A 13,703-nucleotide genomic window follows, 5' to 3' on the forward strand; every position below is an offset into this window, starting at 1 on the left:
ATTAATAATTAATTTCTTGGGATATTGATCTTAGTACTTACAATTAAACTAATCAAAAACTTTTTCCTTAATAAGTGAGCACATACTTTCTATCATAAAAATATCCCAATCAATTTTATTTAACGTTTTTTGCACACTTTTTAACGAGAATCGATATCTAAATCTTCTGATATCTGAATATTAAATCTGATAGACAAATAATTACATTGCAAAGTCAGTTTCGTTTTCGCACTCTCTTGTTATTGATATACAGATATCTAAAGAAGTATCCTCTTTTGAACTTCATGTAACACTAGATAGTTAATTAAATCATTCATAAAGGCAATGAATGTTTTTGAGCGCCAGATATCAAGTTGCAAGGAAAATTAAACTCCTAATCACAGAAGAAAGTGGTTGCATCTGAGTCTCATAATCAACAGCTTAAGACAACCTATCCGTTATTTTAACTAGACTCCCCTTAAAGAAAAATAAATAATTCTATAATAAAATTGAAGAACACTTCTGAAATACAATAAAGGTGATTATAATTTTAATAGAACTAAATGCATTTATACTTTCTTTTTGTAGATTTTAATTTACAATATAGAATTCTTTTTTTTAATCACAAAAATAGCTTCTACATTTTTTTAAAACACAACTTCTAATTCTAAAATATTATGTCCTGTTCATTTAAATTTAAAAACCAACTTCCAATACGGCTCTGGATCTTATTTTGTTTTAACAGAATTTATTGCAACTTTTTCTGTTTCGTAAATAAGAGAGATCTCTCTATCTATTGCATTCAAAGCGTTTTCTCTTCTAGTCAAATAAAGTAATCTTCAAAAAAAAAAAAAAAAATGTTCCCCACCCTTGGTTAAGTTACTTTACAGAAAAGCGTTAAGACCATTTTCAGGAAATTATGAAAAATCTCTTCAGTAAAGTGGTAGTTTTAATTAGCACATTTCTGGTACCATAATTATAGCACATTTCTGCACAATAATGCGTCAAGGTTTGAACATTATTCGTTCTAATTTTAACCTAAGCGCTGAACTTATATTATCGGGAGAGGGAAGTGAATTACTCAGTTTCTGGGATCTTGGTGCCTGTGAATTAGAAATAAATAATCTAGTAAACATTCCTGAAATGCGTAAAGAAATACCTTCACTGTGCACAAAAACGAATTCCTTCATTCCAATTGTTTTTACACTTATCATAACTAATTTCTGTGATACATTTTATCAAAATCTGAGCAATGGTGAAACTAACGACAAGAAGTTGGTTTTGATGATCTATTGGTGAGGTATTCTTTATCTCTGGCAAGTGAACTCGGAACAGAACTAGGCCGTGATACCGTTTTCAAATATTGGTCGAGGACATGCTTCAAATGTGAATTCTCTTCCAAGTACGATGTATAATGTGCTTCTAAATTTCTAATTTCAACCTGGAGTTCTGCATACTTATTCCAAAAATGTTTCATATCTTCCATTTTAGTCTGAAATATTATTAAATCAATTATATTAATTATACGTAGTTTGGATTAGATTAGATTTAGAAACGGGACAGGGCCTACTCCCCACGGCACCGCATCCAAAAGAGGCTTATTGTGCCAGCTCCCTTTTGGATCTAGAGGTTGAGGACTTACCCTACTAGCTCTTTTAGCGCTACTATCTCCTTTGCTCTCAAAGATCCAAAGGTATGATGCATAGCGCAACCACTCGATTCAACGCAATCGAACAACAGGTGAGAGGCGGTCTTCTCCTCTTCCTGACACAATCTGCACAACGGTTCCGAGCTAATAAGCCCCACCTTGTGCAGAATGACACGTAAGTAAGGAGTTATTTATAAAAAATTTCAGTTGTTTAGGTACACAAAAAAAAAATAGTAGAAAGTACAATGCTCTTATACAATTCAATTAGGTGGTGATTAGCCAGATACCTAAGAAGGGAATCGTAGAACTAAGGGAGCCTGCCTTTAGACTTCAGAGGTGTAAAAGCACTGACGCCTTGATCAGGATGTCTTAAAGTAGGTCAATCTCACTCATATCCTGATTGCATGTAATCACTAATTTGCAGAATGAGATCTTCGGCAACCTAAATGAGATGATTCGCAAAAGCTACAAGTAGAGCAAAATCCTGGATGCCAATTGTCTCTGCTGAGGCATTACTTTGTGCAAATAGGTTTTGAAAATAACATCTTATTACATTACACAGTTCCATTCCTACCCAGAAGTAAAAGTTACAATCAATGCAATTTTGAAGAGGTACTCAATGTCTGAGATAATTGACGCCTGGATCTTTTTGCATTTTTCAGGACACAGTCCTATCTCTGGCAGTAAGCGTAAAAAGCTACCAGAAAGAGAAATTTAGAAGTTGGATTCGAACCCAAGATCTCCGCGTGGGAATTTCAGAATGCCAACAGTTTCTAATAGCAGTTTGAGGAGAGTTTTTCCCCCAACTTCCTTCACTCAATGTGGAAACAAAGTATTTTGCACTCCTTAATTGTATTAACGTTATAAATAAGTGGAAGAAATAGGTAAATATTGCTGGTTGAATTACAATGTAACTCATTAAAATAACATAACAAAATAAAAAAAGTTTAAAAACGCAGTTGAAAAGCAACATAAAATTTAAAAGTTTAAATATTATTAGATATCTTACTTTTCCATTATCGCTGGTAGAAATAACTGGATTTCTAAAGCTTAATAAAACTAATTCTTTTTCAGTTAAGAATTTATTTGTATTCTTCATAATACTAGCTATTGATTCAAATTTTTTGGCGTGGACTTCAAGTTGCTAAATAATTAAAACAGAAATTAACTGTAAATAATAAGTGACAGGCAAAATATTTATTACAATTTGGAATCTAAATTACCTTTATAGTAATATTACTAATTCTTGATAAATGATTTAATTTTTTTTCCGCTTCCATATTTTCTTTTTCTACTTGCTTTTTCAAATTTCTGCACAAAAGTTTTTTTTCTTCAACTTGTTTTTCTAAATAATTTATTTCATTTATTGCTTTATTTTCGGCACTTTTCTGGCGACTTTGAAGTTTCTCAATAAGGTCCTTTACAAAAAATTGGTTTATGGTTATTTTTGAAAGATAACATATAATATAAACTCCTGTTTAAATAATGGAAGTAGTGTTGCGTCTTTGTGAATGTCTTCTACAATGTTTCAAAAGAACATCTTTAACCTTTTAAGTGCTGGAGATTTTTTCGATACATATGCGACAGATACGGCGGTTTTTATTCGTTTTTGCAGAGGTATTGCTTTCTATCAAAGTCAATTTTGAAGTATTCTTTCAGAAATTTTTACATGTTATATCTAACATATTAGAGTATAATTTGGATTGAAAAAAATATAGTTTAAAACCATATAGAAAAAGACACATCATTCTGAAAAATGTGTCAAATTCTGAAAAAAGTCAATTGAGAAAAATTTTAAAGGAGTACGATAGCGCTTGCGGGTTTTTTCTCATATGCATGAATGGAGAGCGATCGCGCTCTCCGATATTCAAAGGGTTAAAATGAGAAATAACTAATCGAAACCTAACATGAACAAAATACTTTTGAAACAAGTATAATGTTTTATTTATTTTATTTTTTAATTTCTATAAATTTATGTCTTGTGATATTCGATCAGGCAAACCCAGTTTTTTAAAATTTCTTTTGGTTTAAAGATTTTGAAGTGTTATCGATCAATCTCATTGTTAGAATTACTAGCGAAATTATTGGAAACTGTTTATTAGAAATCCATTATTTCAGTGATAGATTAGTTGGTGATAATATTTACCAAGTGGTGATAGATTAGTTGAAAATATATTGGGTGGGCAACGTGATGTGCTTTAAAGAAATTAAGGATAACGGCTTATTTTTGTTTATTTTTGAGGGTTGCTGTTTTAAATTAAATATTCCTTCATATAAGAAAATAAAATTGTGTTTAAACATTTATTTACGCATTAATGTAAAAGCAAGTGAAGCCAAAGGTTTCTTTAAGGAGAGGTTGAATATCTTAACAATTTTAGAATGTGGAAAACCACTTGGCTCACCCATTATTATAAGGCGACATAAAGTTATTTTTTAATCAATGTTTAAACAAAAAATTAGGTCTTTACCTCATAATTTCGAATCAGCAATTTATTGCGTACATAACTCCCCATATGCTGATCATTCCATTCCATCAATTGTTTATAATGACCTTTGAATGGCTTGAAAACGTAATGATATTCTTTAACAATATTTTTTAATTCTTCTTCCAAAGTAGTAATAATTTCTTGATTTTCTGTTTCTTCTTTTCTGTAATCACACATCATCTAAAGAAAGAATGTGTTATTCGCATGTTAATTTACAACTATCGAAATAAAAAGTATTCGCAACCAATTAGTTATACATTACCTGATACATAATATCATTTCTGTAATCAGTTCCTAATTTATTCAGTTCATTATATTTATCTTCATTACATTTCTTTTCCCAAAACAAAGCTCTTTCAAAATCCGCTGTATCTTTTTTATAATTCATTTCAATTCTTGCTTTCTCCTTTTTAGTCTGAACAACTTTACGGTCTCGTGTAACAACATAATGATTTGAAACATTCATCAAGCGATCTTCTTGTATATCTTAAAAAGGCAAAAAAGAAAATCTGCAGTATTTGCAAACATTATAAATGTTCGAAAACGCTGTTCCTCTAAATAATGATAATTTAATAAATTTAAACGCTTAGGTCTTTTATTTATTAATCTTTTAAACCCAACAAAAAGTAGATTTAAAGAACGATTAAAACCGTATACTAAGTACATTTTATAAATTGTATAAAAAACTTACTTATTATTTTATCAATTGACTCAAGGTGTGTTTGCACAGCTAAGCAGTGAAGTTTTTGAGCATCATTTAAATCTGTTATAAGATTTTTTATAATTTTATTTTTTGTTTTTAAAGCCACTTCAAATACTTGTCTCAAAGTCTGAAACGAAATTAAATACAAAACACAGATGAAGTTCCAGGTTAAAATGTGAAAAGTATTAGATGCAAACTAACACCACGATTATTTCTTATCCATATTACTTTTTCAAAATTTAGTGTGAGAATCTAGTAATTACACTTTTTTGTTATTTCATTATTTATTTTTTGTTTTTCTTGAAATACAGAATTATTAAAGAATAATTCTTTTCATTCATATGAGTTTGCCAATTTGGTTTTGTTTTTCTTTTGTCAGACCTCATACCTAACGCAGAGATTCCGTTGATTACAAAAAGAAAGATGTTTAGGGTACTACATTACTATTGCAGTAAAATAAAGTACTTTCATTTATTTAATCTCAAGACTTATAACATGTTTCATTATGCTATATAATATGAGCATTTTATGTTTATTTTACAAAATTTCAGGACACTTAATGAAAATACAATATCTTGCCACGCTAGATCATGCCAGCACCTCATTCCATTCTGAATTAATATCTCTTGGCACCCAAAATAAAGTAAAATAACTTTACTTTGAGTAGGTTATTGAATTTTCTTAGCTGTTACTAATCTATTTTTGAGTAGAAGACATGTGAAATCAGCGCTTTAGTGGAGAGTCTGGCTTTCTTAATTACGATTTCTTGATTCCGATACTTCCTACCGAGGTTAAATTGAACACAAGTTCCCAAAAGCGTGAATTTCCATCTAGGAAATGCTAGGAATTTACTCGAATGCCCCGTGTGCCTACTCCTTGGCATAAAAAAACCCTCCAGCACCTTTCCCTTCAAAAGACCTAACGAGATCGTTTGGCACTTAATCGCGTGTTCTTAAAGGGGGTTACAATAAACGCATTACAAACGTATTATGTATGTATGTATGTAAAATATATACCTCACTAGCATCATGTAATTCTTTATTTTTAATTCCTCTTAATGTCTGCCTCCATTGTTGATTAATTTTTGCAGTATTTAATCTGGTAAATGCTTCTTCATGTTTTAGTTTGTTCTGTTTAAAAAGAATATTTTAAGAAGTTACTCACTCGTCAATTAACAATTTATTAACATATTTTGCTAAATATAAATCAATATTTGCAATGACATACTTTCATAAAAGAAGATATTATATGTTCTTTTCTTCGACGGGCTTCTTCTTCCACCGCTGCTCTATGCTGAAGATACCTTAGTTTTTCCTCTTCAGACATTCGAGCTAATTTATTCGCTTTTCCTTTTTTTTTTGGAGCCATATTAACCTTTAATTCAACACAAAGCTAAACACGTCTCTTTAATACAAATGTGGTATCTACCCTTGATAGAGTAAACAAATGATTTCTTTCATGGTAACCTGGGTCATTGATCTAACACTTTACTCAATATTTGTTAGCCCACCACCCCTTACAATGAAAGTTTTTTAGTAATTTTGGGCTTAAACTATTAAATATGTAGTTAAATGTGTCTTCCGCTCCCGTCCACAATTGTAGATTTTTACATTAAGCCCACCAGAAAAAAAAGGTGATTGATTGATTACTAACTTACTACTCTGTATTTATATACTCAAAAATAAATGAAAAGCCAAACATAAATTTATATACAATGAATTAAAAGATTACTCTTATTAGTTTTTGATTAGCCTTATTTTTACAGACGTACTTCATGTACTTCCAGAATCAGGAAATGCAAAAATTGATTTTTACGATTACGGTTAAAGCCAAACTTTTCTAAAATAATTTATTTGTTTCAAATCTCTCAGGCAAAGTGATCTTGGTAGGTCAGCTTTACAATTAGATAAGAGACGAATCGTAGTTAATCTGAAGTTTTACTTCATTTTTTTAAATCCAATCTTTTCTATTTGCAATATTGTAATTTTCTCGAGCTCGGATATCAATGGAAACATAAGCAATTTTTTTTTATACTCAGTTGCTGAGATAATTCTATTTATCGTATAATACAGCAACAAAATATTGCAATAATATGAGTGACTACCTTTTTGTTTAGTATACACCCAATAACTATAACCTCTGTAAATGACTGCTGAATGGCCTAACCAACTAGCTCAACTCAAGATCAAATATTGAACACATACGCATATTAATAAAAACCATATCTCTGTCCTGTATTCTCATTACTTCGAAGAGCTGATGTCAGCCTTTAAAGATTACGCGAGATACTTTCGCTCCAGAGTTCACCAGTGAGACTGGCTAATCTTTTTATGTTCCAACTAAAAACGTTCATTTGACGCAACGACAATCGTCTCAAGAAACCTTTCATTTTTTGATTACAAGTTTCGGTGAGAATAAGCCAACTTTTTTCCTCGGCTACATAATATTTTCCTTCATCATCACATCTATCTACAATTGTAGATATTTTTGGTTACCTATCTATTCCAGTTTCGAAAGTGATCAGGAATTAAAAAAAATAAATAAAAATATTTCAATACCTATTTTCTTTAATAGTGTACAAAGCAGAACAACAAAATATTGTAGAAAACTTACATATTAAAAAAAATTAAAAAAGAAGGTTTAAGTTTTTGTTTTTATTCCAAAACTATGGATCTTTTTTAAAATTATTATTGATGAACACCATTTTTCTAAAGAGGAGGGAATATTAAATATTTTACTTTTCTTGATATTTTGTTTCTTAGACGATACAAATTAGGAGAAAGTTATTTAAACTATCAATTTCATACATAAAATCGGCTCTCTCCTTTAATAATTTATTTTCAACATTTTATTACTGAGTATTTGCGTTTTAAGCTTTTCCTATATACATTACAATAGAGAACTGCATGTACATTTAAAGTGAAGAAGAGGAAAATCAAAAACATACAAGCATTTTACCTTTAAATTTGTTCAATTTAACAAAAAAAATTATTTTTTTTTGCTGGAGCAGTAAACAAAGGTACAATAAATAACAATAAATATATATATATAAATCTTTCTTATATAAATACATATACGTAATTAAGTCGTTAAATTTCTTTTAGTCTTATATATGCATTTATACAAAATGTTCGAATGACAAATTGCCAAAAAAAAAAGAAAGAAAGGAATCTAGAACAAACATAGGATAAAAACTATTAAAATATAACAAAGCATTTTATTATTTGTATATATTATATATATTTCTTAGTGCGAGCAAATTCCCGGCTACTTTACCAGGAAACAATGCGTGTATCTGTGTAGTAAAAAAACTTTCACATAAACAACCAATCTCTCTTTAATATTTTCTCTTCTTTTTCAGTTTCTTGAAGAGAAATTTCATACTTAACAAAAAATATAAAGAAAAATGCGTGTCTTTAACATTAGAGGCCCATAATACCATAATAGAGCACTTCTTTATAATCATCTCTATATAAATAATACATTAAAATGTTATAAATAAAAGTTTATATTCATTTTAATTATAACTTCACTTTTCTTACAGAAAGAGGATAGGCATTAAACATTGAAAAATTGCAAAGTATTTTTTTTTTTTGTTTTTGCTTTTAAAAACACCTTTTTATTTTTATGATAATCTCTATATATAATACTTATTATAAAACAGCGCAATTTTATTTTTTAGCCAACTACAGTGGAGACCATAGAGAATTTAGAAAATTAAAAACTCTTGGTAAAAAAACAAAAAAAAAGAAAAGATTTATAATGTGTAGCAACACCCTAACATCGAACATTTCGGCCACAAATCAATTTTCTTTTCAAAATTTTAATACACCATTTCGATATAATATATATATTTTTTGTTTACTTTGTTCTTTTTTCAACAGTAGAACGAGTTAATGTATACATAAATTACTAGCCCTACTAGGAATTTTAGTGGAAAAAATCACTTAATTATTATTTCTGTTTAATTGAAACAAATCTTTAAACAAAAAAAAAAGCTTATTTAAAGATTTGTCGTATTTTTTATTTACTTCAAACTGAAGTGATTCATTTCCTAATTTAATTAACTTCATTATATGTTATAAACATTTATATGTTTAAAAAATCTATTATACTGGGAAACAGTTTATTTATTTTTCTCATGCTCTCTACCTTGGCATTGTTTAAATTAAAACTTTTCTGTTTAATTAAAATGATTTATTTGAAAATTTTATAAAATTTGTTTTTTACTTTCTTGCAATATCTTTTTCTTTTATTTTATATATATATCTTTTTTGTTTTTGTTTTAATAAAATATTTATTGGTCTTTGGGTTTGTCATCTTTCTTGCCTTCTGGGACTGCAGCTTTCATTCTATAATCAAATTTTTTTAATTAATAAAAAATAAAATCATAATATATATAAATCTTAAAAATAATATAATTAATAACAAACCAAAAACTATTTAGTTTCTTTCATATCTCTTATAAATTCACAAGTAACAGCGGATAATGACAAAGAAACCAATTACAAATCTCTATACAACAAACTATTAATTAATTTCTTTTTCTGCGACCACTTGATGTGAGAACCCAAGAAAGAAGCAGAAGTAGGAACAGCAGAGCACATGTGCTCCACCAATGAACGGCCAAGATTAAATCAGATCTCTAAAAAAGTAAATTAATTAATTACTCTGAGTTCGAATAAATCCATTATTTAACCCAATGCGCCAAAAGTGACGGAGAGAAAATAAATATTCTTGAATAGACAAAAAAAAAATCAAGTGAGAGATTAGGTTCGGTGTAAATGGGATGGACAAATAAGAATAGACAACTCTACATACTGAAGGTTAGTTCCTTGGATTGACTGCTTATTACTATAGATAACCACAGATTTATGCGATCTCAGAAGATTGAAAAAAAAACAACAAAAAAGTCAGAATTTCAGAAAATAAACATGTCTGAGGATGAACTCATTGGGATCTCTTATAGTTCCTTCAAGCTCTGGGGGTGTAATAAAATCAGGGTTGCTTTACAACTGATTTCAAAATAAAATCAACAATATTACATATGAAAATTACCAGCAGAAGTCATCCTGACAGAACTCCATGCAGTAATATAGTTCAATAAACCTGATTGGAACACCAGACTCTGTTATGAACATCAATTTTATTATATACCAAAAGATTATTTTGGAATTTTGTAGTGACATCCCTTGATTTAGGGAGCACACCCAGCGCATTAATTAATGCCAGTTAGTCTAATTTTAGTATTTTTAATTTAAATTACAAGAAATATTTGAACTTCATTGTACGAGGTTAAATCAAATATTTCGTAATAAGACAATATTCATGTTTTCTAAGTTTTAAAAACTTAGCAAAACCGAAATTTAAATTTTGTTAGCTAAATTTATTTACAATTAATATTATCAATTTCTTTTTTCAACCAAAATCAAATCAGCACAATTCTTCAACTACTGCTGCATTGCAAAACCATCCTTTTGGTTAAGTAATAACAAAATTCTACGGCTTAAGAAGAACCAAAGCATTGAAAGATCAGAATTTTTCCTAGAATAAATTGTCACATTTGCGATGCAGTTAGATAATAAGTAGCTGATCCTTTTATTTCTTTTTGCATGAATGAAATCATAGTTACATCATATCAAAAAAGATGAAATTAAAAAAATAACCTGTTAGTAATAACTGACAGCTTATCCATTGCTAACTTCACATAAACATCTATCTGGGCCTTGTTGTTCTCATATACCTTGGGTAATGTAAACAAGAGGATTACGCCTGGAAATACAGAAATTAAATCATACTTTACTACATACGTTTATAATGATATCCATTTACAATGATAAGCATAATATAATACTTTTTGTTTGAATGTTAGAACCACAGGAAACAAGTGGAATAATATTTCTCATTATTTCAGCAAAACACTTTTTTAGTTATACATACCGATAATGATAAGCGTCAGTCCATTAAAACAAGCTCCAACGTAAGTGAGAACCCAAAGAAGTACTACAAACTTGATGGAATCGATTAAATCTTCGACTAAGAATAATGACCTCAATGTGGTCAAACTCGTGTTCAAATATTGCACTAGACACTGGCTTACTTCTGAAACTTTATCTTCTGGGATAGTCAAATCAACTTCTAACAGATCTCTTAAAAATAAAAAAACAGATGTATATTAGATTTCTAGATTTCAACAGTTTTACGTATTTCAAAAATTAAATACAATTTTTCAAATAAAATTCTGCTAATTTACGTTATAGCATACACAAGTGAATATATATATATAATATATATACAATATACAATATATATAATATTATACAATATACATTGGGGTGTATAAAAAAAACTACCGTTTCAATTAGTCGATGCTTAATGACCTTTCTTTCTCCTCTGTTAATTTCAATGTAGTTATTGGTATCTTTTTAATCCTAATACTATATTGAATCATTTTGTAAACATAATGTCTCTCTATGAGGCTCAGTACTTGTTTGGCATTCTTTCAATCAATGACGTTGAGATATAAAATTCAAGTAACTTTGCGATATTACTAGAAAAGATAATTTACAGCCGCCGATACCACGCGATTGAACGGGAAGTTGAAGAGGAATCTAACCTTAATGAGCGGACTGTGAGAAGGCGATTCGCCAAATCTGAAACTGGCGATACGAGCTTGGAAAGGCAGACAGGCTCAGGGCGACCGTCTGTTGTGGACATCGAGGCTCTACGACACGCTGTTGAAGATGATCCCTCAAAAAGTACTCGGCAGCTATTCTCCAAACTTGGTTTGTCACAGTGAAGTGTGAATCACCACTTACACGAATTAGGTAAAGTAAAGACAGCATGTAGAAAAGTTCCAATGAGCTCAACTAGCAGCAAGCCGAACAACGCCTGGAAACATGCCGTTTGCTCCTTCAAAATCCAAGTGGTGAACGTTTCATTAAAAGGATTGTCACGTGCGACGAAAAGTGGATTTACTGGCGCAATCCTAACTTATCAGGGCAGTAGATAGACCGAGGCCAGCCCGCTCTACCGGTCGCAAGGCGATGTTAATTTGAAAAGAAGACATGCAGACGGTTTTATGGAATTTTGAAGGTGTAATCCCCTATGACTTTATTCCGGAAGAACGTTCTGTCGATTCTGAGCTTTATTGGAGGAGGTAAAAACTGGAGCAGAAGAATTTATCCAGTCGAAACCCAAAGAGTGGTACCTGCAGGGAATCGAACAGCTGGCTTCTAGATGGCAACTAACCATATAACATAATGGACTGTGGATAATATATATATATATATATTATATGCTAAAATACACTGTAGCATTTCAATACCGATTTATAGCATTAAACGCATCTTGGTTGAACATGAACTTCTGGGAAATTGTTCAAAACTGCCTTATCCTAGGGTTTTTACCCTAGCTTTTTGTGAAAATTTTCATGGATAATTAAAAAGAAGTCCATCCATGAAAAGATGAAAAATCGAGCGCTAGCCAGGCTTCAGGATTCCTCAGAATAACAGTTAGGAAGAAACAGCTTCTCACATATAATTTCATTACGTTGCGGTCATGAGTTTGCGATATGAGATATTTTGAACTAAATGTTTAGCTTAATGATACCAAATGCAAAATCTCTTCCTAGCTTAGAACATATTTTTCTACTTTATTAAGGTATGTTGTAAAACACAATTCTTAGTTTCGACATGGATAATTACGAAAGGCTAGTGCGATTTTATTTTTGGTTTACAAATTAAATATTCTGCAGCCCCCAATACTTTCAAATAATCTACACCATTAAGTTGGGCAAAATAACTTTTAAAAATATCAAGATCCTCGCAAAGGTAAAAGCTTACACTATGCGTAGGGTGTTGGGTTCCATACCAAAGTTTAACCTCATTTGAAGTTTCATAGAAAAGTACAACAAATTAGTATTTGTGAAAAAAATATGCTCTTCATGTTTCAACTTACTTGAATGGGTGCCCATCAGAAGTCTTTTGTACTGCCTGCATAACATTCTTGTAGATTCTAAAGGTGATCGTACCTCCAAGAGTGAAGAGGCAAAGGTAAGCAACAACGCTGATCAGTGAATAGTATGTCAGCGATAATAAGCTTACCATAGCAATACCAAAAACTATCCCTGATTTTTTCGGGTCACGCCAGTAAACCAGCGATTCGACTGAAAACAAAAGAAAAAAGTATTAGTTCTTTGAATAAAAGATAAAAAATAATTTTAAGAACCTGTGCGTTCATAATAAATAATATTGTGTTCATGCATTTTAATGGAAAAATGCAAGCTGACATTTAATCGTTAACAGCACATGATTGAAGTAACGATTAAAAACTACTAATTACAACGAAATAACTCAGTGAACCAGAGTGTGGAAATAAATAGCTTACTAACTCAAAAATCGGCTATTGCAGCTAGCTATTGCAAACGCAGCACATACTTATCTAAATTTCTTGTACATTAAATAAAAAGAGAATTTTGTATAAACAGATAATCCGTAAATGAACATTCATAATTGTTGCTTATGACACAGAATTATTCTAATGAGTTGGCTGATATAACCTTTATAAAAATAGTTTTATTTACAAAAAAAAAAAAAAAAATTAATTTACCAACAGTTTCAATTGAAAAAGATCTCATTACAGATGTGAAAAAGAATTATTATAATTACATTTTTAAAATTCAAATATTACTGCTTACGTTATTATACCTTTATCGGTGTATAGATAAGAACAGAATATCTCATATAAAAGCATTTTGAACAGCAATACTAAACGGTGTTGCTTCCTCCCGTACGACAGTTCGTTGTTAACATATAACCTCTTAAACAACTTGATGGTATTTGAAGTGTACACAGCTGATCAACCCACTGCCTTGTTTTGAAAATAT

The 13,703-nt window shown here is 30.1% G+C and overlaps 2 protein-coding genes across 9 annotated transcripts in view; both read right to left on the reverse strand.

The window, feature by feature from the left end:
* Window positions 1-507: 507 nt before the first annotated feature.
* Window positions 508-7,226, reverse strand: LOC141456855 (dynein regulatory complex subunit 2). Its single transcript, XM_074133201.1, has 8 exons — window positions 6,044-7,226; window positions 5,833-5,946; window positions 4,805-4,943; window positions 4,376-4,599; window positions 4,096-4,293; window positions 2,851-3,045; window positions 2,637-2,771; window positions 508-1,471 (listed from the first exon to the last, which is right to left on the reverse strand). The coding sequence occupies exons 1-8, from the start codon at window positions 6,182-6,184 to the stop codon at window positions 1,241-1,243; spliced, it is 1,377 nt and encodes a 458-aa protein (XP_073989302.1). The 5' UTR covers window positions 6,185-7,226; the 3' UTR covers window positions 508-1,240.
* A 137-nt stretch (window positions 7,227-7,363) lies between these two features.
* Window positions 7,364-13,703, reverse strand: part of Rtnl1 (reticulon) — a 69,680-nt gene continuing 63,340 nt past the window's right edge. For 7 of the 8 annotated variants that reach the window (XM_074133173.1, XM_074133172.1, XM_074133174.1 and 4 more), the window contains 4 exons: window positions 12,776-12,983; window positions 10,757-10,965; window positions 10,483-10,588; window positions 7,364-9,168 (listed from right to left, as the gene is read on the reverse strand). In XM_074133173.1, the coding sequence (XP_073989274.1) occupies window positions 9,114-9,168; window positions 10,483-10,588; window positions 10,757-10,965; window positions 12,776-12,983 (578 nt within the window). In that variant the 3' untranslated portion in view covers window positions 7,364-9,113. Of the gene's footprint in view, window positions 9,169-10,482; window positions 10,589-10,756; window positions 10,966-12,775; window positions 12,984-13,524; window positions 13,661-13,703 lie in introns of those variants that run through there. The other variant, XM_074133178.1, reaches the window with a different exon arrangement.

The sequence above is a fragment of the Rhodnius prolixus genome, unplaced genomic scaffold, assembly GCF_049639745.1.
Source record: "Rhodnius prolixus isolate KJV_2025 unplaced genomic scaffold, Rpr scaffold_10, whole genome shotgun sequence".
NCBI lineage: Eukaryota > Metazoa > Arthropoda > Insecta > Hemiptera > Reduviidae > Rhodnius > Rhodnius prolixus.

Coding starts and splice junctions, on each gene's coding strand:
- LOC141456855 (XM_074133201.1), bottom strand. CDS start 6,184: ATGGCTCCAAAAAAAAAAGGAAAAGCGAATAAATTAGCTCGAATGTCT. Junction 5,947..6,043: donor TAATATCTTCTTTTATGAAA/GTATGTCATTGC, acceptor CTTTTTAAACAG/AACAAACTAAAACATGAAGA. Junction 2,772..2,850: donor TTAGTAATATTACTATAAAG/GTAATTTAGATT, acceptor TTAATTATTTAG/CAACTTGAAGTCCACGCCAA.